Source organism: Anoplopoma fimbria, chromosome 18, assembly GCF_027596085.1.
Source record: "Anoplopoma fimbria isolate UVic2021 breed Golden Eagle Sablefish chromosome 18, Afim_UVic_2022, whole genome shotgun sequence".
Taxonomy (NCBI): domain Eukaryota; kingdom Metazoa; phylum Chordata; class Actinopteri; order Perciformes; family Anoplopomatidae; genus Anoplopoma; species Anoplopoma fimbria.
Genome location: NC_072466.1, coordinates 20,400,385 through 20,425,092, shown reverse-complemented (window position 1 = coordinate 20,425,092; position 24,708 = coordinate 20,400,385). Strand labels below are relative to the sequence as shown.

The 24,708-nt window shown below is 43.3% G+C and overlaps 1 protein-coding gene across 1 annotated transcript in view; it reads left to right on the top strand.

Moving 5' to 3' along the window:
• flrt2 (fibronectin leucine rich transmembrane protein 2) overlaps positions 1–23,725 on the top strand; it is a 43,603-nt gene extending 19,878 nt beyond the window's left edge. The window contains 2 exon segments of the mRNA XM_054618747.1: positions 17,148–18,327; positions 18,330–23,725. Coding sequence (XP_054474722.1) covers positions 17,601–18,327; positions 18,330–19,582 — 1,980 coding nt within the window. The 5' untranslated portion in view covers positions 17,148–17,600 and the 3' untranslated portion in view covers positions 19,583–23,725.
• Positions 23,726–24,708: the final 983 nt, after the last annotated feature.

Here is a 24,708-nt window from a genome sequence, read left to right as displayed (position 1 = left end):
GGCTTGTTATACATATATATATATATATATATATATATGTATGTATGTATTATTATTATTATTATTATTATATATATAATATATATATATATATATAATATGTATGTATATATATAAGGGAAGAATGATCCCCTGACTATGCATTTTCCCATTAACCAGATTAGAGCCAGATACTTCCAGAAAATAGTTGGTGTACACTAAAGACCTAAAGATTGGGCTTGTTGTATTTCCCCAAAGTAGAAGATTTTTTTTTTTAAATATAGGTTTGAGTCGAGCAAAACTACTAGAGGTAAAATTGGTATTACAGGTCCAATCAAACTGTTTTTTATAAGTTTTACAGCGGCCCAACTGGGTAGACAGTCTTCTGCATCCTGTGAGCTTGGTGGAGTGAATGAATGGGTAGCTAGCTAACTTGCACACATACACCTACTATTATGAAGCAAACAAACCAAAGCACTTTATTAGACTTTAATAAGGACTCTGACACAGACGACAGGCACAAGCTGAAGCTAGACCTCCAGAAGCAGACTATGAGATGATGTAATGTTAGTTGGTCGGGGCGGAGCTTCACTCAGATCACTGCTGATCTCCACAGGTGCTGAGATTCTAGTTCTCTTAGCAAGCAAGTCCATCCTCTGTGCTGTGGTCTGCTAAAACTAGCGGAGGGCAGATCAATACCTAGATTTAAAGCACCTGAATCAAAAGCAAAAACAATGCATCAGTCTAATGTTGGATGTGGTCTGTGCACATGGGCACGTGCGCTGTTTGCTTCTCTATCACATCATTATTTCAGAGAAGATACACCTTAAGCATTCTATACCCACCTAACAAGACACCATCACACCACTGGTACACTCCCATATCTACACACACACACACACACACACACACACACACACACACACACACACACAGACAGACAGACAGACACACACATCTCCCTCTCATTTCCCATCTTTTTTGTGTAAATCCTGCCAGTTGAAAGATTTTGTGTCTTCTTACTAAAAATAATAACAAGCGGGCGGTGTGTGTGTGTGTGTGTGTGTGTGTGTGTGTGTGTGTGTGTGTGTGTGTGTGTGCGTGTGTGTATGAGGTGCTGCGATGAGGATCTGGAGGTGCATTCCTGATGTCAGCGCTGCCTTTGTGTGTCCTTCTGTCCATCTTTGTGTGTGTGTGTGTGTGTGTGTGTGTGTGTGTGTGTGTGTGTATGTGTGTGTTTATTGGTCTCTTAGACTGGTTTATGTGTCCGTGTGTCTGTTTGTCTGTGAGCATACTGGTCACTGTGTGTGTTTGTCTGTTTGGCAACTGTGTGTAGACGTGTGTCTGTCTGTGATTTTATTAAAATCTTTGATGTTTGCATGTCTGTGTCTGTCTCTAGTCTGTTGATGTTTTAGTGTGTGTTTGGTGTGTGTGTGTGTGTGTGTGTGTGTGTGTGTGTACAGCAGGAATAAAGCAACCCATTGATAAGAACAAGTTCTTCTTGTTAACGTATCAGCAGAGCTGGCCCTGAGCCAGCACTGAAGTCCCAGGGGCGTATTTCTACACAACCCCCGCTATGACACGGCAGTTACTACTCTGCGGTCCCAGACTCACACATAAACACGCACACACACACACACACGCAGGGCCAGATAGCCCGGGAACACAACATGTGTTAACGCTCTCATTCCAAGAGATACATTGGCGAGGACGTTGAGCAATGTTTCGCCTTACATCTCTCCAGCGGCCCGCCTGCTCTGCAGCCATCTAAAACACTTCCATGTGCAGTCTCTGCATTCCAACTACCTTTCTAAGGCATTTCAAGACTCTCTCCAAAGATACCCGATACCCAGGGGAAAGCAGATAGTCATGAGAAATACCTGCTAGCTCTAAACAGTTTTAAATAACAGGAGGGGGATTTTTTTTTCTTTGCCATCTTCTTGGTCTTCTGTTTTTGCACATGTGCCAGGCATTGTTTCCCTCCTCTTATACACCAAGGAGATGGAGCCAAGGCTGTTTAATGACAGTCATAATCACCTCCCCAGCGGCTGCGTACGGACATCAGCTCCTATCGGCTGTTGCACCTCGTTGTCAAATAAAAGTGTCTGGATGAAGGTCGGGTGGGAGAACAAAGAGGTTCAGTGTGCGGAATGAGCACCTACAAACCGCACCGCTCCGGCTTGTGCACGCTCTGCCCCCTCGTCCACTTGTTTAACCACTGCAAACCAACCCATTTGGTGTTGCACCACTCTCTTTGACAGCAGGGACTATCACAGTAAATCCGTGCAGCGCAACAACAATTAATCAGTGGGTCAAAGGAGTGGTTTCGGCTTGACAAATGCATGTGGGCAGTGCATGCTGGGAGCCCAAACACAGCATTTAGTGTGAGAGTTACATATATCAAGAATGTATTTAACATAAAGCCAAGAAAACAGTCGACGCGTTTAAGGCTCATGAAGGGCCGTGTTGTTAGCATCTGTTTTTGTAGATAGATGAGGAAATGTGAGGGCGTTTGGGGATGAACACAACCACAATGACAGACGAGGGTTTAGTTTGCTGCATCTAAATTTAACGCCACCGTCCTGAGACGGTTTGAAGTGCAATAGCATAGAACATTTGCATGAAGTGATTCACTAACTTGCCCCCTCAACACAGGATGTAATGTGGAAATTCAAGAAAGGGGATTTAAAGAGCACGGAGGTGCTTTTTTTTAAAGACAAGCTGGGATTTTTATTTTCCAGATGGCTTTGATATAGATCACAGCCGTGTCACCACCAAAGCATGCTTTTCATTATTACGATTGTTTCAAGCCTTACCTCTTAAAGCAAATGCAAAGTGACAAATCCAGAAGGGTTCTGACAAAGAAGGGGGTGGGTCTTACAAATGGAATTGTCCCTATGGGCAAACCACACAATAGTCATATCAAACCTGATACATCCACCACTTGAATTTCTAACCATGCAATCAGGGGCTCTGCCAAGTCCGCCAATACACTCTGATCAGTCTGATGATAAGAAGGGACCAACGAGGCACTGTGGCTTTGTGAAAGACCGTGTTCTTGTTAGCTATCAGTAATCTGGAGTCATAGCCTGGGTTTGCAGAGCTCCAAAATCTCATTTAAAAGGCACAAAATAATCCCACGAGTGTTGCAAAGTCCACTGAGCTTTTGGTTTAATGGTCTCGTTACATGTTGGAGGAGCAAATGTGCAGCTATAAAATCTTGCTGAAAGATCACCTTTCAGGTGGCTTGCTCCAGGCATGTTAGTGGCAGAAAATTAGCTCTTAGCTTAGCATGTCTATGGTCGGAGTTTACTGAGAGAATTATATTTTTATTACCTATTCTACTGACATGGCTCCATGGATGGCAATGTTGGTCTGTTGGTTGGTAAACCACTTTGGTCCAGACTGAAATAATTCAACATCTATAATTTGTACACACATTCATGGTCCCCAGAGGATGAATCCTACTGACATTGGCGAGCCCCCTGACTTTTTCTCTAGCGCCACCACCAGGTTGACATTTGTGGCTTTGAGTGAAACTATTGGACGAACTGACGTGAAATTTGATGAACACATACATTTCCCCTCAGGATGAATGACCCCTTCACTTTTCCTTAAGCACTGCCATCCTGTCAAACTAACAATGTGTCCTTTAGTTTGGTTTAAGACCAAATACCTGATAAGCTAATGACATCCCCATCATCCTGAGCAATATATAAATGCTAGTATGCTAACATGCTCAGCTATTAAGGTGAACATGGTTAACATTATAGCTGCTTTACATCAGCATGTGAGCATGTTGGCATGATAATGATAGCATTTGGCTTAACACATTGCTGCTTTGACGTTAAAAACATAATCCGAACAGAATTGTGTAAATTTCAATTTACTAAATTAGTTTTACTTTCATTGGTATAGAAAGTATACAAATATTATATCAGTATGATTTTTCAGATGGATTATTAAAAATACACTGACTAATCACTAATCAGTCTGTGTTTAGAATACCATAAAGAAAAGATCTAGCTCTGATCATCTACAAAGAGTACACTTCTTATTAGATTACTTTTTTCTATTTTGATATGACTATTACTCATTTTATCTAACATAAAAACTATAAATATATATACACATAAAAAATATGTTTTTCTTCTCTTCTATTTTATACATAATTATTTTAATTCAATTCTGAAAAATGTATGCAGGTTGTTGTTGTAGTTTTACTCTGAAATGCTGGTATCATAATTACACTACCACTGTAGGATCAACTGAAAAAACTGTAATTGATTTTATTTTGGTGTTGGCCCCTTGATGAACTAAGTGCAAAAATGAAATGCAAAAAAAATAATTCCATGGCTTTTCTGTCCTACACTCTCCTCCTCCTGTTCTGCACACACTGCTTCATGAATGCATGATGTAAACATGACAACCATGCTGTGTCGACATGACAACCCTGTTGTTAATGTCACTTTGGCCAACATTTATCACTCTTTCTTTCCTCTTACTTCCTCGTGAGCCAAAAGCGCTGTTCCCGACTGCTCAGTCTGTCCCTTCTTTTAGTGCTGTTATTCTGGGCAGTGGGTCTTATAAATAACTAATAAAGACCAGAGCTATGACACATTCATCTTAATGCTAGGTGGCATCGGGGACAGGTGCGCTGGCTCATTCCCACCTTTTCTACGACAGCGCAATTAATCTGCTTTGTGCCGAGTTAAGAGCAGAGAGTGGACTGTGGAAAGAGACAAATGAAAAAACCAAAAGGGGAAGTCATGAATTTTACAGTGAACTCAAAGCGATGAGCTCCTGACCTTGACTACCTTTACACTTTCCTCTTCCTCCTCTCGCTCTTTTTTTTTGTTTGTTGAGCAGTACTCCCTTCAAAATAAGCAGAAAACAGTGAAGTTGTCTGTTCCCGGAATAGAATACAAACGATGATAGGTGGTGCTAGCATGTGCTGGAGAAGGGGAAGTGTGTGTGTGTGTGTGGGGGGGGTATTGGCCATATGTGATCCATTTACAACAGCATGCTTCAATTAATCTGGGCAGGGTGGCAGGCGCCGGGGTTGGGCCCCATGCCACCTGAGCGAGGGAGGACGAGCGATCCGCTGCTCCGTGAGGGATGAGCATGAAAACAGATCCCTCCGGATCGATAGGCCTTACACTATCACTCACACCTACCTACCTCATCCCCACCAGCTTCTCTCCTCTCTACCTCCGAGCCTCTTTTTTCTCCTCCTTTGTGGGACTTAAAGATGAGCACCCGAGCACCCTGACATTCTCATGTAGGCGTCCACCTAGTTCTGTGAGACTCCTCTCAAACTGGGTCGGCATGCTGCGGCAATGAGTGAAAGCAAAGAGGGGTGAGTGGGGATGGGGGCGAACTGGCGAGGGGCTAAAACCACAGTGACCAGATGGAACCGCAGATTGTTTAAAAGGGGCTACTGCCTCAGCAAAAACCATACGGGGCTAAAACTGCTATTTAGTGGAATCTCATTTATGTTTTTCACGACATGGTGAGCAGCACCGGAGGATCTTGTAAACTAAAGATAAAGTACTATTGCTGTCAACATGTGATGAGGGGGAGAAAAAAAGGAAAATAAAATCCAGCATCTGCATCTGTGTATCTCCGGGCCATGTTAGTGAGAGGAGTTTCATTTCAACTTGTGAGCAATATTCCAAAAATAAGAGCAAATGAACACTTGCCAGGCTTTAATAGCATTACGCATTAGGTTGCAGCAGTGCTTGCCAAGGCTAATACTGTGATTGTTGCTCAAATAAATAATATAAAAAATAAGCTCATGGTGATGAATTAACCAGAGGAGAGAAATGTATTTGAAGACACGGTATGAGAATATTAAATTATGCCGTTTGATAGGAGAAGACAAGAAATGGCATCATATGGCAAAGGATCAAACACTGTAGCTGAACAGTGTCTGACAGTGGCGTTGTATTTTCAGCTGTCTGGGATGTAAGCGGTTTCACCTGCCTTCTGATGTAATCTGGAGTTATCCAGATTACTGCCTCATGCATCAGGGGGGATTTCTTCCACGTAAAGACAAGGGGAGGGCTGAAAGAGACGATACAAGTTTTTCAAACATCCGTTGCTATGTACGCTTTCGGCCATGCTGCAAGCTAAAATGTCTCTTTGCTTCCCAGGCAATTAAAACTTTGCATGAGGAATAAAGATTGGCGTAGTATTTAATCTGAAAGTGAAGACACAGGAGTATAGAAGTAGAGCGAGAACGAAGAAGCCCCCCCCCCCCCCCTCAACCTCAGAGTCTGCTCTGGATAATCTAACTCGCTAAATTAAAGACTGATGATAATAATAATGATGATAATAATAATCGTCTCTTTAATTTATTCAGCATTAAAGCAAACAAGCAGGAATAATACTCCATATGCAACTACATTCAATGTACTATATTGTAATTACCTCTAATTAGAATTTAGCAATTAATATGTGTCTTAGGTCATGTGAGTGTAAATTGTTGTGAGACATTCTCCACTCCAGCACTAATTTGAAACGGTGCAATAATAAATCAGCTGTAGGGAGAGGCTGTCAGAAGGAGAGGGTTCAGGGGACCGTGGTGTTGTGGTGTTTCAGGACTTAGCTAATTAGTTGGAAGGAAAGCTGAAGATAAACACAGATTGTCATCCAGGCTCGGGCTGAGCCTTTAAACAGCTGTCCACAGCTGTAAGGGCTGATCAGACCAAGGTGGCCGTCACACTGGACTTTTCAGTATACATATTAATATTCTAAGAAAAGAAGTAATTGATTTTTTAATAACATTCTTTAGCTTTTTAAACAAATTAATATGCCTTTCAATTGTTTGTTCAAAGTCATCTGTTCTCTCATGTGTGTCTTCCTTTGTTTGTGTTTTTTTAACTGTAAAGCACTAAAATTAATTAATGTCTAAATATCTACACTGAAACTTTCATTTAAAATTCTTAGAAAGCAAACAAAGAGATTAAAACTAGATATTAAATTATAAAAATCCAAAATGCACATAGCAATACAAACATTTGAAAGTGTAAATAAATTAAAACATTTTAAAGAAACATTTCATGTTAATTCTTTATCTAAAACATGTAAAATTACATTTTGGCTGTTCTAATCTAGTTTGTTTGTTTTAACTAAAAAGTTTGTAATGCCAGGCATCTGTTATAAGTCATAGTCTTCAAGCCCAAACAGAGAGAACTCTTTATTTTCTACAACAAGAAAGTTGGACGAGTAGTAATTTTCTTGACAAGTAATATTTAGTAGTAATTTTCTTGACAAGTAATATTTCTTCTTCTTACTTATGTAGACCACTTTTTATCTTCATTGTAAAACATGTATGTAAATGTGTTTCAGCAATTTGATCAAAATTCATAGTTTTTAGCAAATGGCCTAGAGCAGTGGTTCTCCACTTTATTCTTTTTTTTTTTTTTTTGCTTGTGAACCCCTTATTTCAAAGCAATGTAACCAATGAGGTTTTTGTTTCACACTGATAATTGGACATGTTTCCAGGTCTGAAGAGGTGAAACAAGTGAAAGAAAAGGTTTGGAAGCCTCTTGACTAAAGCTTATGTAGAAGTCAATGTTAAAATATTACCACTGTGGTACAGCTAGTCATGTCTGAGGTGCAGTGATAACTCGTAATGTTTAGAGTTGAGATTTATAATAATTATTTTACTATCAACATTTGACGTCTGTGCCATCCTAGCAGTCATCACAGGTCCACCAGGGTCTGGATGTAGGTTTGCACAACCCCTGGTTTAGTGACTCATGGACATACAGTGTGTACAGTTTAGCCTGGGAGGCAGGAGCGGCTCTCAGCCCCCTTCCACCCACCCAGAAGACTTCCTCTTTGCTCAAGTCAGAAGGGGAAATGTAGCCCAGATGTGACTTCAAACAAAATAAAAGCTGCAGGGATTGGAGGTGGGATCAGGCCCATCTTTCGCGTGACCCCGAGACCTGCTCCTTCCTGGGATCTGTCTATTTCTCTCCTCTTCTCTTCTTTCACTGGTGATCTCTTGTAAGTTCCTGTCTCGCGGGTGCTTTTACTTTTACTCTCCAACAGCACGGCTGTTTTTCACAAATCAGGGAACTCTTACGTACTTTGGCTGTGTAGTTTTCCAATAACATGTATCAAACGATAAGTAGACCCTGTGTAGCAGAACATTTACACCAAATAGGGTGAAACTTCTCAGAACACATACGCTGAGCTGTTTATAGCTAAAACCAACCGTACAAGAAGTGCTTTTTTAACTTTCTCATAAATGTAGACGTGTTGACACAACACATTTTCAGGAAATTCTTCAGTGGCGATAAAGCTGAAAAATCTTTAGCTATTAAACAGCAGTGGTAATCAAACAAAAGGTTTTGGAGATAACACCACACAATTAAAGATACAAGGGCTTCTTTCTAGTCTTATAACACAGGAAGAAACATATTTGCATTTTTTTTTTTTGAAATACAAACCTTAAGGATCTTAAGCAGGCATGTCAGGACGTTGTTCTGTTGCCACTCTTAGTTTTTTACTCAACTACATAAACCCATATAGGTACAAGAAACTGTCGCCCCAGGAAATGGAGGAAATGACTTAAATGAAGAGTAAGTGCAGATGTTGATTACCAGTAAAAATGACAGAACTTGAGCCAGCCCGTCCGGTTCCAACGCAGTCAAAGACAATGCTTTGTTCTGGCAGGGTAGACAAAGGTCTGTCCAAAGAGTTGAAATGTATAAATATTAGTTGATTTGGGAGCCAATTAAACCAAGACAGTGACAGTAGTAACAAAAGAATGCCAATTTAATTTTTTTGTCCGACCGACCCCCACAGCCTGCGGCTCCTCGCAGCTCTTAAAATGTTGCCATTGAAATGATGACCTGATGGTGGTGCTAGAGGTAAAGTCAGGTGATTAATGAAGATATTGAAATTCATCCTGAGGGGAACATGAATGTCTCTACCAAATTACAAGGCAACCAATCAAGTCCATGTCGAGATATTTCACTGAAAAGGTACAAACTTGACCTTTTGGTGGCGCTACAGGAAAAGTGAGGGGATCAAAAACATGGTTAGGGTTCATCCTCTGGACACCGGGGATATACACTATGTGCAATATTTCATGGTAAGCAATCCAATGGTTGCCACATGTCACTAAAAAACACAAATGTCAACCTGCTACTGGTAACAGAGCAGAAGTCAGTGGGGTTCATCCTCTGTGGATGTTGAATGTTAGTGAAAGATTTCATCTTAATTTATCCATTGATAAAAAGGAGGTGCAACTGAAGTACTTTACATACTGAACTAAGTATGCACTGAACATTGTAAACTGGAGATGTAAAATAAAGACCTTCCAAGGGTGGACTGCTCCTTTAAGATATAATATGTTTCACAGCAGACAGCACACGTCAGAACAAAATGGCCTCCACTTATCTTAAAAATTATACGTTACTAAGTCTGAGGTATTAAATCAAGGGTGACATGTCAGAAACAGCAGTAATCCACAATCCTCTCTTCCTGTCCCCTTCCCTCACCCCTTTCTTCTGTCTCCCCCCCTCCTCTCTTCCTCACTCTGCTTCTTTCTCCCCCATCCCTCCCTCAGCAGAACTACAGGGGCTTGCTTGTTGTCACGTCAGTGTTTTTACAGCCTGGCATTTGCACAGGGCAGCATTCAGTCAGGACACTGCTTTCACTTTGCCTCCCCTATAATTCACATGCTCATGTGAGAGTGTGCTGCCTTCTCTCCCGCTCATGAATTGACCCTGATTGAGCATCGTTGGCCTTTTTGCAAGCCCAACACACCGTTTCAGTCTTCTTCTAAAAGCAACTTCAACCCTTGTAATTAAATCCTGTATACCCAAATGTTAAAAGCACATGAAGCACCTCAGATGGTCTTGTAAATGTTGTTTAATGTAACTCTACCCTCTATTTAGAGGGCTACATTTCATCATTTGAAAGATACCACGTATTTGCTGCGTGTGAACAGTTTATCGTATTTTGCAGTGTCTGTCAATCGTGACTTGTTTGTACAGAAACAGAGCAATAAAAGGAAAATCATAAAGTGGGAGAAAAAAAAGAATTTGGGTGTAGAGGGGCTGGGACTCATCGGCATCTCCTCCCAGATCACTCCTCCAGTAAAACATACCGCATGCTGTTGGCCGACTGCTTTTCTGTGCCGTGAATGCACCGCTCTCATGGGAGCCCTGCTGTGACATCAGTTACATGTAGATTGATAATTGAGGGGGGGTAAACATAATTACATCGCCTAAGAAATTAATGAAAGCATCGATCGCCCACTCTAAACATTATCAGCATATTTTTCCTAAAGCAACTGGAATCTGGAGGGGGAGGGGTAATGTATCACTGTGGTTTGCCACAGTTAGTTCCTTCACAGATCCAGATGTAAATTCATGCAGGGAGGAATCTGATAAGCTAATGATGTCTCTGTGGACTAGAAGGAATATAACCATGGAATAAACATTTTTGCATATCTGAGTGGACTTTCTTTCCCCTCTCGGTGCTGTAAAAGTGTTTAGAGGCCCCAGCAGGAGCAGATGGACAGGGCCGGCTTTGATGTGCTTGGGGGTCATGTGTATCTGCACTTTTATCAAGGTATACAAGCGTGCAGAGTAAATACGCCACACCAGAACTCTGGGAAGGTCTCTGGGCAAGGCAGAGAAGGGGAATTTCCACTTTGAGATTCTGGAGAGGGTGTAGACTGAAATATTTACTCTGTGATTGTGAAATACAGACCTTAAATATTTACCAAACTTAGGAGCATGGCTAGCAGAAGAAAGAACAATATAGATGTTTCACTTTTTCCAGATAAAGATAAATTCAGTGAAGCTTTATTCACATCGTTTAATCTAATGTAATCAGGCTTTTTAAAATCTAACTCCTGCTCAGTCATTTTGCTTGACAACAATGAGCAAATCAAATTAACATGCCGGATAATGGCTTGAGCATATTTTTCTTTACTCCCTCCTTTCACCCATTTCAGTGTCTGTCATTTTATCCCCATTTGCGTGCCAGAGAGAGACATTCCGCAATGCTACGTTGACTAGGAACAGAGCGCACTCCTGCAAAACATGTCCGTCAAGGAGAAAATAAAAATAGGCTGTTTCCTCTAAATTCACTCAATCAATAATTCATGACGCGCACAGAAGCTTGATTTATGGAGGAATTAAATGCTGCAGACTCGGCCTCGCAACGCCCCGTCCATCTCGGGGACGTGCCGGTCCAAATTAAACATGAAAGGAAACGTTGAGAACAACCACATCATCTCACATGAGTTGAGGTGTTGAGAGGACTTCGGTGGCACGCGCTCCGGCCGGCCTGATCGGACAAAAATTAGCCATTCGAGCGGGAGCTGCATAATTTGTTGGGAGACTTTTCAGGAGTTATCTACGTTGAAGTGGGTCACCAAGAGTCAAAGAGCTACATTAATATTATTTGGCAACTGAAGGAGCAGATCAAAGGCGAACGTGCACCTGCTGACCGGTGGGGATCATGTGACTGTGTGTGCCTCTCTGACCCCGGCTTTGGCTATAGACATGGAAAACACAGAACATGACAGATAAGTCTTTTTTGAGGCAACATGAAACTGAATTTTCCTCTCTTTTGTGAGTTTTTTTTCCAGTGTAAGGGAATATCAATTATATTGATACTATGCACACATATCTGCTTCAAGCCTGGATGGACACAGTTATTTGGTGTAATTTTGTACCAAGTAAGTACCCATTTTCATTCCCAATTCATCTCTTACTGACATTGGTAAGAATCGGTGGCGTCCCTTTCTAACACACTGAGTGGCCCAGCAAGTCAAACTATGGCGCTCCACTACGGTCTCAGTAAACGTGTGGTTAACTTTGTGGATTCAAACAAAGGCAGAGTAGAGGTTAAGTTTCAAATAACGTTTCGGTGAAACTTAACATTGTGAACACAAAGACAACAATAATACATGGTTTCAAATTGGACACGGACAGCTGTCTCCTGGGTGAAAGTCCTGTGTTTGTTTATCCCAATTATCCCCCCTCGCCTAAGTGGACTTTTTTTACTCTTTATTGTATGTCACCACACTCCTGCAGCACTAGCCCTGAGCATCTAATAATAACGCAGCTAGGTTTACATTGTAGCTACTAGAAAGCCCGCATGGTGCGTCTCACACAGAAACTAAAGGGTACGTAGTGTGTCGGTAACTGACGCCGAGCGGTGTGACAATGCGTCCGTATTTGACGCCCTGGGAATGAGAACGGCCTGTTTGTGTGCACAATTTATAATTCATGGCTACAGTTTGATGAAATTGTTCCCACTGTTTGATTAATTCATGGGCATGGTTTAAATAATGATATAATGTTGGCAGCGCACAGGGCCCAGTCATTGATTCCATCCGCCACCTGCTTGTCGTTGTCCTTGGTCGTAGATAGCTCCGGATATAGAGACTCTTTCATTAAACTTTTCTTTAGCTTGGGAATGAGTAATCAAGGCATGTTGAACACTTGCTTTGCACAGGATTATTGTTTATAAAAGGTAATTAACCAGGCTATGGAGAGCTTTTGGATTACATATTTGGCAATATGCTGACCTGGAGATAGTATTACTTGAAGCAGGTGCACTTCCTGCTTCTGGGAGGAAGGTTGGTCAACTGGCTCTCTGGTATATACACTGATCTACTGAGCACAAAACAAATCGTAGGAACGATTTCATCAAATTGAGGGTAGAAACAATTTGTGCACAAAGACTAATAAATTGCGGCCTTATTTTATTTTGTTTTTTTTCTCTATGGGCAGTCCTGGATGTAGATTTTCTGAGCAAAGGTGAATTTTTCTACTGCTTTTACCAAACAGCAGCAACAGTGGCCATATTTCTGAATAAAATGCTCAAACAGTAGCACAAGTAAAAGAAGAGTCAAAAAGTCCACACGTTGATTTGAAAATTTCAGCCATACAGCAATATTTATTATTTCCTAACCAAACCATGCTAAACGGGCCAAAGTGAATTGGGTCAGTGTGTTTTATTGCTTATGAATACAACCTTAAATGTGTACGGTTCTTCTTTCAAACAGTTATTAGACTCACTTTAATTTCAGTTCAACTTTTAAAAAATTCTCCTAAATGTGTGTTTGTTAATATATTTGAATGCTAATCTACAAGGATGCCCGTGTGATATTCTTATAATAAAATAAAATGGGGTTAGAGATAAAGTCGTTCAGAGAGTGGTGCTCTGCTGAATCAGTATTACACCATGCAATCACTTTGGCTGCGTCTCAATGTCTCAAATCACTGGAGGAAAGTCCGGGAAGAGAAGACGAGTCTGTTCACTCGGGGATAATTATCAAGCTCATTAAAAAGAACCGGGGTTTAGTGGTGTTACAGCGGGCAGGCCTGCACATATCCCCGCAAAACTACAGCTAACACGGCCCCTCAGGGACACAGTGACACACACTGTAAATAACATGGAACATGGATGAAAAAATGACTTTTGTCCTGTAGTGGTTTTTCATAGAAAGTATGTATTGTAAGCAATGATTTCTTTGAACGCTTTTAAATCTACGATGAGAGCATTTCAGACCACTTCTTTTACTTGTAGATGTTTTTTATGAATTTTAATTTACTTGTAACTGTTTTTTATCATTTTAATTTCTGTCTATATGTTGTGAGTGTAATATTGTGAGTGTACATATGTTATTTGTTGCTGCCTCTTGGCCAGGACTCCCTCGAAAAAGAGGTTTTTTTAATCTCAATGGGACTTTCCTGGTTAAATAAAGGTCAAATAAAAAAAATAAAAAAAGTATTTTGTGATTCAAATGCAAATGGAGGCTCGGACGTGGTAGGCCGGGATAGAAGTGTGTTGAGAGACGAACTATTTTCTGCAGTGTGAGGGCAGCAGGGAGGATCTGTGGCTCACAGCCATCACGGAGCTGCTGGAGGAGACATTCTTTACTGTGAGGAGGGGAGGAGGGGAGAGAGAGGGAGAGGGAGGGAGAGAGAGAGAGAGAGAGAGAGAGAGAGAGAGAGAGGGAGGGGAGGAGAGAGAGGAGAGAGAGAGAGAGGGAGAGAGAGAGAGAGAGGGAGAGAGGGGGAGAGAGGAGAGAGAGAGGGAGGGAGAGAGAGAGAGAGAGAGAGAGAGGGAGGGAGAGAGAGAGAGAGAGAGAGAGGAGAGGGAGGGAGAGAGAGAGGAGAGAGAGAGAGAGAGAGAGAGAGAGAGAGAGGGAGAGAGAGAGAGAGAGAGAGAGGGGAGAGAGAGAGAGGAGGGGGGAGAGAGAGGAGGGGAGAGAGGGAGGGGGAGGGGGGAGAGAGAGAGAGAGAGAGAGAGAGTGGGGGAGAGAGAGGGAGGGAGAGAGAGAGAGAGAGAGTGGGGAGAGAGAGAGAGAGAGAGAGAGAGAGAGGGGGAGAGAGAGAGAGAGAGAGAGAGTGAGAGAGAGAGAGAGAGAGAGAGAGAGAGAGGGAGAGAGAGAGAGAGAGAGAGGGAGAGAGAGAGAGAGAGAGAGAGAGAGAGAGAGAGAGAGTGGGGGAGAGGTGAGCAGACACACGTCGCACTATCAACTGGATCCATCTCAGAAAACAGCTCGTCCGGGCTCTGAGCGGCGTAGGTAGTTCGACCAAAAGGCAAGTTTTGAAGCTCCGCAGCACAACGGACGCGGCTGTCCGGCATGGCCCGGGGAGGCGAACACTTCGGCGGGCTCGTCCTCACCGTTTCGGGGGAGAGACGGATCACCCTGCCGCCGCTTGCGTTCGCTCCTCACACGGTGTTGTTGAGTTAAAAGCGGAGGAACACGCAGACACACACACAGAAAAAACACAAAAAAAGTGTGGACGGACGCTCAGACCCAGCATGCTGTTCCGTAGACTCACCGGGTCCACGCTGCTCATCGGAACCGAGTCGGAACCGAGCGGACCTTAGCTCCCGGACCGCATGAAGGACGGAGGCGGAGAAGTTGAAGGCGCTAGCGGGGTTTTTGTAATGGAGAAAGACTCGCCAAAGGTACAGTGGATGTTTCTCAATAACGCACCACGTAGCTGGAGAAAATAGAGAAAATAAATGACAGGCATAAAAAAAAAAATAAAAAAAATGACATGGATATTTTCGTTAATCTTAACCAAAAAAAAAAACACACCGACATATGTTTCCACCCATGTAAGTAGCTCCACGCACCCTGCAGTATTAAATGTCATAAACTGACATTTCATCTCCAATTCACATATACTTTTTTAAAGCAGTTGGACATTTTTCTTTTTGTTGGTTAATGAGACGTTTCGTGGAGTTGGAGACTGCTGCACCGCTCCACAGTTTCACCCGAGAGAAACCCGGACTTTCTTTTCCACTCTCAATGCATTGCACGGTGTTCAATCCTCTCTTTGAAATGATTCATCCGGGTGAACAGGCTTTGAAGTCTACCTGATCTTAAACACCAGATCCGTTCTTAAACTTTTAATTGCGTTTCTGTCGCTAAATCCACTTCTAATCGGATTGTTCATGGCCACACATCTGCAGCGTTGAGAAAGTGGGCTCTCTAAACTGGAAATTAAATCAAAATGAAAGAAAAGAAAAGGGAGAAAAGAAAAATGTCCCTCACTCGCTCTCAGTGACCTGTCCATGTCCACCATGTATCAGGTCCTCTGTTGTCCAGTAAAGAGCAACTTGATGTCTGCGCCTTCTTTAGGTTATTATTTGGATGCACGGTAACATTTTATTTATGAAGCTGTAATAATCTTGATGCTGCTGCCTTCTGCTGTTGAGGCAGCACATTTTATCGCCTCATGTGGTCGCTTATAACCCCCCCTCACCAAGCTTATTTGATTAAATTTAGCCCTTTCAATTTAGAAAAGTAGATCACAGATGTGTGTCAAAGAATGATTTCTCCATCTCTGCCACAAAGAGCCTGCGCAGGCTCCATCTCATCAACAAACAGCATGGGGAATGTGAAGAAGCAGGGCTGCCAAGGCAAATGGGGAACTATATTTTGTCAAGAAAGGCAAAACTAGTAAAGGATCCGTCATGGCTGCCAGACATGACAAATCTGAAATCATTTTCTGACTACCTGCCCTCTCCTTTATCTTGACAAACCCTGCAGGACTCATGGCCGTTCCTGTGCTAAACATTCCCGTTATTGTGTGTCGTCTAACATCGCCCTAGGGTGGAGCTTCAGGGAAGCTGAAAACCACCGATGACAAGTATCTTTCAATCACACTGGGCAGAGGGGATAGTTGATGGGTCATAAAACTTGGAATAATGGATCTGGGGGTCTACTGTAATCCAATGGCCTTGTGCTTTACTACAAGCCTCTCTGTGGTGAAAAATAGCCTGTATTGATCATTTATTGCAGGTGGAGGGACTGAATTATTCTCCAATCCCGTTCCATTTAACAGCTCATGTATGTCACTCCAGCAAGAGCCAAAGCTGATATGCAGGGTTCCTCGATGGCCTCTCTTTAGTTATGTAATTCTACTCTTCACGGCCTTAAATCTGGACCTGGTGGTGTGTTCAGGATGACACGTTATTAAGAGCTCCTCCTTAGGCCACCGGCAAAACAATCAACTGTGTTTACTGTAAGCACTCGTGTGTTTACTGGTGTGCCTCTGCCCGAGATGTTGTCACTTATACGCCGTCCTGTATTTTTTTTTCTTTCGAGGAAACATCTTGTGCGTCCATGTTGGCACACACAGATGTGATGTCTTCATTAGCCTTATCTCTATTTAGCATGTTTTCCATTAAGCCGCGTTAATGTTGCTCAGAACCTCTGTGAATCTGTGAGTGTGTGTCCTTGCAGTGCTCCATTACCTCCTTTGATACAGCCGAAGGGATAAAAGCCTTCTTTATGTCTGTGAAACCGGATGTGCAAGAGCTGTTCTGAATATTTATCAGATGGTTTGGCTCTTTTTTTTTTTTTTTTTTTTTTTGGAATAGCCCGTGCATAATTTGTCATCGGCATGAACGATGTGTTTGAGACTCTGTCTTTGTGTTTTGGAGAGAGGGGGAGAGAGCGATGGGATGGAAAGACAGTTGGTATGTGTGTGTGTGTGTGTGTGTGTGTGTGTGTGTGTGTGTGTGTGTGTGTGTGTTCATGTTTGTATGTCAAGTAAAGGGACATAGGAAGAGAGGGAGAATAGAGGCCCACATTCTTTTTCTCAGAGATCAGGCCACCCCTAAATATACTGATCCAGTATTTCTTTGTTTTCCCACAGGTCTCTGGATCCAAATGTCACCCCCCTTGGACTCTGCCCTGGTCGGGGACCAGCAGTGTGTGACGGACAGGCAAGTGGAGCCTGTGGTGGCTCTCTACTGCGTGGCTTCAAATTGGCCCTGGCTGAGCTCTGCATGGAGCAAGGAGTGAAGAGTCCTGCTATGGTCTGATGTCTCAGCATGGATGGAGTCAGTCAGAGGACTGGCCACCACTAATGAGACCCTCGCTCTTCAGCTGAGGACTAGCATTTACAGGATTACTCCCACGGTTTCCCGTTCTTTTCGAGCTAACTGCATCGTTACCAAATTCCCCTAGTTGGACTGTTCTTGGGTCTGGTTTTTGGTGGATATACACGTCATTGCCTTTCCTTTCTGATTTTCATATTTGTTTATTTTCTTCTTTCGTTCTTTTTTTATTATTGTCGGTTTCCCTTTTGCTGTTTTGTTTTTCCACTATGGAGTTTCTGGCTGGACCCTGGAATAAAGATTGGGCTTCATTCTTGCAATTTTGGTTGACTGTCATCCTAAGCCTCCAAATGCAATTCAGCCCAGGTGCCTCTTGCCCGGAAGAGTGTCGTTGTGACAAGCCGTTCGTGTACTGCAACGAACGCAGCCTGACATCAGTGCCTCTGGGGATAAAGGAGGGCTTCAAGGTCCTCTTCCTACATAACAACCAGATAAACAATGCTGGTTTCCCTCTGGAACTTCACAACGTTGCCACCGTGGAGACCGTGTATCTCTACGGCAACCAGCTGGACGAGTTTCCCATCAATCTGCCCAAAAACACCCGGGTCCTGCATCTCCAGGAGAACAATATCCAAACCATCTCCAGGGCGGCCCTGGCCCAGTTGACTCGTCTAGAGGAGCTGCACCTCGATGATAACTCAATTTCCACAGTGGGGGTGGAGGAAGGGGCCTTTAGGGAGGCGATAAGCCTCAAACTCCTCTTCCTCACCAAAAACCACTTAAGCAGCGTTCCCATTGGCCTTCCTGAGGACCTGAAAGAGCTGCGGTTGGATGAGAACCGCATCGCTCACATCGCAGAGGAGGCCTTTCAGAATGTAACACGTTTGCAGCGCCTCCTGCTGGATGGGAACCTTCTGACGGACGAGGGCATTGCACCAGGGACCTTCCAGGACTTGGCCACCCTCCGTGAGCTGGCCCTGGCCCGCAATTCCCTCACGTTCCCCCTCCACTGCTGCCCAGCCAGTCACTGGTCAAACTCAGCTTGCAGGAGAACCAGATCGACCAGATCCCCGTGGCAGCCTTTGCTGACCTCATAAGACTGGAAAGACTGGATATATCCAGCAACAAGCTTCAGACTCTGACACAGGGTGTGTTCGATGGCCTGTCGAGCCTTAGGCATCTCATGGTGCGCAATAACCCCTGGCGTTGTGACTGTTCTGTGAAGTGGGTGGTGGTGTGGCTCAAGTCCTTGCCCTCCTCCATCAACGCCCGAGGGTTCGTGTGCCTGAGTCCAGACAAGGTGCGTGGCATGGCAATCAGAGAGCTCACGCTGGATATCATAGAGTGCCCAGTAGAAGCTGACCAGCCGCCCTGGCCCACCCTCCGCTCCACTCCCCCTCCTCCACCCACAACCACCCCCATCACCACCATGACTTCCACCCTCATCACCACATCCATCCCTTACTTCTTTGACTCACCTTCCCCTCCCTTACCCCCAGTCCATAACAACCCCCCGGGGCCATTGCCTCCTTACGAGGACCCTCTTCAGATCTCCTTCCATGTGGTCAACGCGACCAGCATCGAGGTGAGCTGGGCTTCCTACTTCACCGTCACAGCCTACAAGGTCACTTGGGTCAAAAGGGGCCAAAGCCAAATAAACGAAGGAATGCGGGAGAGGACAGTGAGCGGGGACCGGCGGCACATTAGCCTCACCGACCTGGAGCCCCGATCCGTGTATCGGATCTGCGTGCACGTGCTGGACACCCTTAACTCCTACAGGCCCGGAGAGGATACTATATGCTCCGAGGCCAGGACCAAGGCTGTTGTGGCTACTAAGCCTCCCGGCAGAGAGCAAGCTCCCCAGGAGAGCATCAACTCCACGCTGCTAATGGCTGGGATCATAGGCGGGGCGGTGCTCGTCATCCTGGTAACGCTGCTCAGCCTGTTCTGCTGGCACATGCACAGGAAGAGCCGGTCGTCTTCGACCAATTGGAAATACAACCGGGGAAGGAGAAAAGATGACTACGGCGAGGCCGGAACCAAGAAGGATAACTCCATTCTGGAGATGACTGAGACCAGTTTCCAGATAGTGGCGCTGAACAATGAGCAGCTGCTCAAGGGAGATTTCCGCATCCAGCCCATCTACACGCCCAACGGGGGCATCGGATTTAGAGACTGTCACCTCAGTAACAACAGCATAGCCTACTGCAAGAGCAGCAACGTGCCCAGTACAGAGTTCTGCCACACGTGATGCAGCAGCAAATAGTACTGCGGCACACACACACACACACACACACACACACACACACACACACACACCCTCATACTAGAAACACTTATTACATGCATAAATTCACACACCCCGTTTGTGAAGACAATAAAAAACATAAAAATTCTAGTGAAATATAACTGTACTATATATATTTCCAAGTTCTGTCTACTATGTAATTTATACTGTGGATAATAATGTGGGATTCTCTGCTATCTTTTTTATTCTTAGAAAAGAGATAGAAGCGTTTCTTTTTTATAACCAGCAGGGTTTTGAAAGTTGTTTTAATGGTCAGTACTGTACATGAACATGGATTTGTACAATCACGGCACCCTGGGTGTAGCTTCTGACTGTCAGCCTTGGAAATGTCGGGGCGCTTGGAGGGCTGGGATCCTTTGCTAACCACAGAAGCAAAATATGGCCTTTTTGCTCTTTGAAACACTGCGAACCGTCCCCAGTCCAACAGAACAGTAGTAACGACAACACAGCACAGGGGAAATCCAAACACAGCTGATTAGAGCGCTGTGGAAATATAGCACTGGTTCATTGGTGGTATGTTGTAAAAAAGGACTGAAGTGCACTTTCTTATTAATGGAAGCCAGGCAGGAAATGAGCAGAGGTGGTGATCGCATGTGAGGGATCGTGGACGGCTGTGTCGGTAGAATGTCATCGATGCTGTTGAAAGACCTCGACTGAGATTTCCCAAAAGTGCCTTAACACTAAAAGCGTCTTTGTTCTCCTGGTTTACAGTTGGAACAAAGGTGGGCTTAGTACGAGCGACACTTTTTTTGGGAAAACTCTGGAAAGGATGTGTCAATTTCAACACATTTTAGTGAGGAAGTGCAGTCGTTTACACAAGTTTAATATGGAACAAATGATTATTGTCCCTAATGAGGTGTATCGATGTGCTGACACTCGCAGATCCTTTTGAAGAAATTCCCAAATTTGTTCAGCTTCTTTTTTTTCCCCCTATTTTGACAAGTGAGGCCACAAGGGGGCAGTTTCCCTCAGCGTTGTGTGTGGGACAGAGGAACACAGGGCGAGACAGACAGAAGGACAAAACAAAAGCTGCATAGATCACTTTACCTCCACCATTTCCCCAGGAGTCCATTACTCATGCTCAAACAGCATTGTTTAGAGTATTCTTGCTCATCTGGCTACTTAATGATGTGGAATTATTCAAACTAACAGTGTTTTCTTTGTTTGGTGGCTGAATGATATGGATTTTCACTACTGTGGTCCGTCATGAGGGGAAAGCCTCTGTCCCTCCCTCTGTGTGTGTGTGTGTGTGTAGAGTGTGATGAATTTTTTGAAAGCACACATAATGACAATCATACACCCACTCATTTCGCTGTGTCCTGGCGTTCATTAGGCTCTGTGATTAATGAGGAAATCACAACACGATCCTCACAATGCTCCCGTCCAGTGTCTCATCGCTCACCCCTTTGTGCACATTTATGAGACTGTCTTCTTCATTTATGGCGCGCTCACCTGAACAATGCACCTATTCACTTAGCACCATCAGTCCCTGCAGGGATGATCCTCACCCTATCTCCTCTCATTTTCTGTCTCTCTGTCCCTCTGTCTGTCTTCTGGTCCTTCCCCTTCAGCTCTTACCTACGCTGTGGCAGCAGCTCTTTGCATGCGAGGTGCCAGTGAGAGGTCTTCATTATGCACTTCTTAAGCAGACTTTATTTGATTTGACAAGATTTTATTTTGAAGGGCCAAGCTTAAAGAACCCCCCCCCCTCTATTTTCCCCCTCTCTTCATAATCCTCGACCAAAAAAGGGAGAAAAATATGTAGACCTTATTTTCACTTGGCTGCACGGAGCTCACGCTGGGAGACGAGAGTGTCTGTTAACTCTTTGCGAGGCGCACACAGATTGCTTAGCTGCTATGTATTCGGCTGTGTAGAGAGCAGACGCAGAACTGGGCCGAACATTTTTCGGGGGAAGTGATTTTTAAGGGCTTGTACTGGAGTTAGTCCCAAGTATCTCTGAGAGGATTCACCTCAGTAGTCAGGATATCTCTAAAGTAGCTGCACTTACCGTAATTCCAGCAATAGCTCTGATCGCAATCACCTGAACTTTAATTTGAGGTGGTGCCCAGACTTCCACAGCCCCAGTGTTCAACGAAGATAACATTCCCCAAGTACAAACACAGTAAATGAATGAAATCTGTAAGCATCATTTAGTGTCACATTATGTCTTAGAATCTTGTTTTCGTCAAGACAGCTGACAATTTATTTGCTGGATTTTCATGCTGAAACGACAAAATCTCTTATCAAGGAAACATCAAAAGCAATAGTTAATTTCTGGGAAATGCTCTTATTCACTTTATTTCTGTGAGTTATATGAGAAGATTGAGACCACACTGATATCTGCACCCTTAATATGAAGCTAATGACAGTAGCGCGTTAGGTTAGCTTGTTATTAAGACTGGGAACTGGGGGAAACAGCTAGCCTGGCTCTGTCCAAAGATAAGAAAATCTGCCGTAAAAGCACAAAGTGTCACTTTTACATCTTGTTTTTTGTACGGATAAACAAACAAGATATACTGTGTTAGTGTGAGTTAAGATATGTGGGATTTTGTTTCCATTAGACAGAGCTGGGCTAGCTGTTTCCCTCTGTGTCTTTATGTTAAGCTAAGCTAACTGTCTGCTGGTGGTAGCTTCATATTTACTGTACAGAAGTGGGGGGGTATCAAACTTCTCTTCTAACAATAAAATATTAATATTTGGCAAAAATGTCAACCTGTTCCGTGAGGTAAAAAACAAGTAATAAACTAAAATAAGTTGATTTGCATTGCAACAAAATGAACGATTGTAATGACGTTCACTTTCACTTTTCAGCAAAATAAGATTTAAAGACTCAGTACTTCAATATGTGACATGTTCAAATGGATCTATTTTCATTTCCTTCTGTGGTTATCAAGCATCTCCACTTCTTATTTGAACCTTTTTTTTTCGCAGAAACACTTGAACACTTACATCAAATATTATTTAGTATTCTTTGTTAGAGATCGAAGCCCTGTTTGAATTCACATGCTGATCAAACAAGGGGGGGGGCTGAAACTGTTACAACATATAGCATCTCCCCCTGTCTGTGAATGTTTAACAGAGACCCAACAGATATTTGCCTTACCTTTTATGCAGGACTGAATGATTAGCTCAGAGAGTATTTAGGTGGGAGGAAGAAAAGATGAGACCCGAACAGACGGCGATGAGGACGCTGAAAAGAAAGCACATTTCTCCAACGTTTTTGCAGCCGGGGCAGATGACTATAACAGTATTAACAGGAAGAACAATAATAAGAATGTACACGCTGTAGCTAACGAGAAACTGTTCATCCTGAGTGCCAGACCTTGAGCGGTGCGCGGCTAACGATTCAGTCAGACGGGAGCTTCCGTGGCTGTTTTGCAGAGTACAATGCTCTTTCATTTTCTATTTGCTTGATGAAAGAACGCGGCTGCAGAGGCGTGCCTAATGGAATTACACAAAAATGTATCACAGACCGCTAGCATCAGGTTATTACTGTTTTTAGGGTACAGAGTAATTTCCCTTAAAGCTCATTGAATCATGTTAAGATAATTATGTTTAATCCCTGAGAGGTCAACTCAAAGAAAAATCTTGAGAGGTTGAAAGCAGTTTAAGTCGTCTTTTCTTCCTGCAGGCCAAACCTTCACTGCTAATATCCATCAGAAATGCATGTACTGTATTTAGCTTCATAGCCTTTCTTTTTTTTTTTTTTTTTTTTTTTGTCATACCTGGTCTTAGACTTCTTTTTTCAAGCAATCACCCAGAGGTCGAGGTACATTATGAGCAGCCGTACAGGACGGTTTAGAGGGAGAAGGCTGGAGACTTACAGTGCATGTGAAACGGCCGTGTCGGGAAACTTCTCCTCATTATCGAGACTCTGCAGTGTCACGTTAGCCACCCACAACCAAGTTTTCTTAGGAACCAAAGTTAAATTTCTGTTCTCATGATGAAATATCGATGTTGTTCCATGTATGTGCCTTGAGGTTGAACTTACAATGTAAAGTCCTTGAAAAACCTTTAAATGTTTTTGCACAAACTGTAAATACTTAAGTGAAGCTTTTTGAAAATAAAAGAGCCATTGGATTTGAGTGATCACTCCTTCTTTGTTTCATACATGGAAATGAAAGTTTATATTCTGTTGTGCTTTAATGAGTGATCCTACGTTTTTTGTCTTCTACATATTAGCTTTATGAGAGTTGAACACGAGCCTGGCTAAATCTATTTCAGGTCAGAAACTAGTTATTCTGGATCAAGGATTTGTGCCGTACCACACTATGCCAAGCTATCCTCTTATTTCTACATGGCAAGCTTGAGACATCTTAGCGTAACGACCGCAGCTTAGCGTTCAGCTGGGGAAAATCAAGGATACTCTCTCATTCTACTTGTATGACACAACTAAGTCCCAGACTGGGCTCTTTCTCCAAATCCCTGCGTTCCACCAAAGTCCAACTTTTCTTCCTCCCCATGACCACATCCCAATGTTGCCTCTGCAACCTCCAGCCCGCTTAAAAACCCACATTAGCCCAATCTTAATTCACTATGACAATCAACCACATGCATTCAGCTGAAACACAGGAGGGTGTGCCACTCTGGTATTTTGAGCGGGAAATTGATGTTTTTCTCAAAATCCCCACATGCCAAAATGTGATTTGTTGTTGCACAATTGTAGGCTTTTTGGGGAGGCTTTGGCACTTAAATCATCTACTTTGCTCTTCTCTCCGTGCGTTGTGTTAGTTCGTAATGTTCCCCTAACTACCCGCTAGTTTCAAACCACTGATTTGTAAGCTATTGTTGCACCATTAAAACTGAAAGGGGACACATCATGCTTCAACAATAACATATTTTACCTGCTTAAATGTTCAGAAAACACATTATTCTTCTTAAACTGCCTGTCTGTATATACCTGTATTGACCGTCTGTCTGAAACGCTCTGTTTTAGCGCCTGTCTCTTTAAGCCCCCCTTTCAGAAAAAGCCCCCCAGTCTGCTCTGATTGGCTTGCGAGAAAAATATGGTGCACCTTTGCAAAGGTAGTTCTCAAGCTGTGGGCAGTATATTCTAATGAGCCTGCAT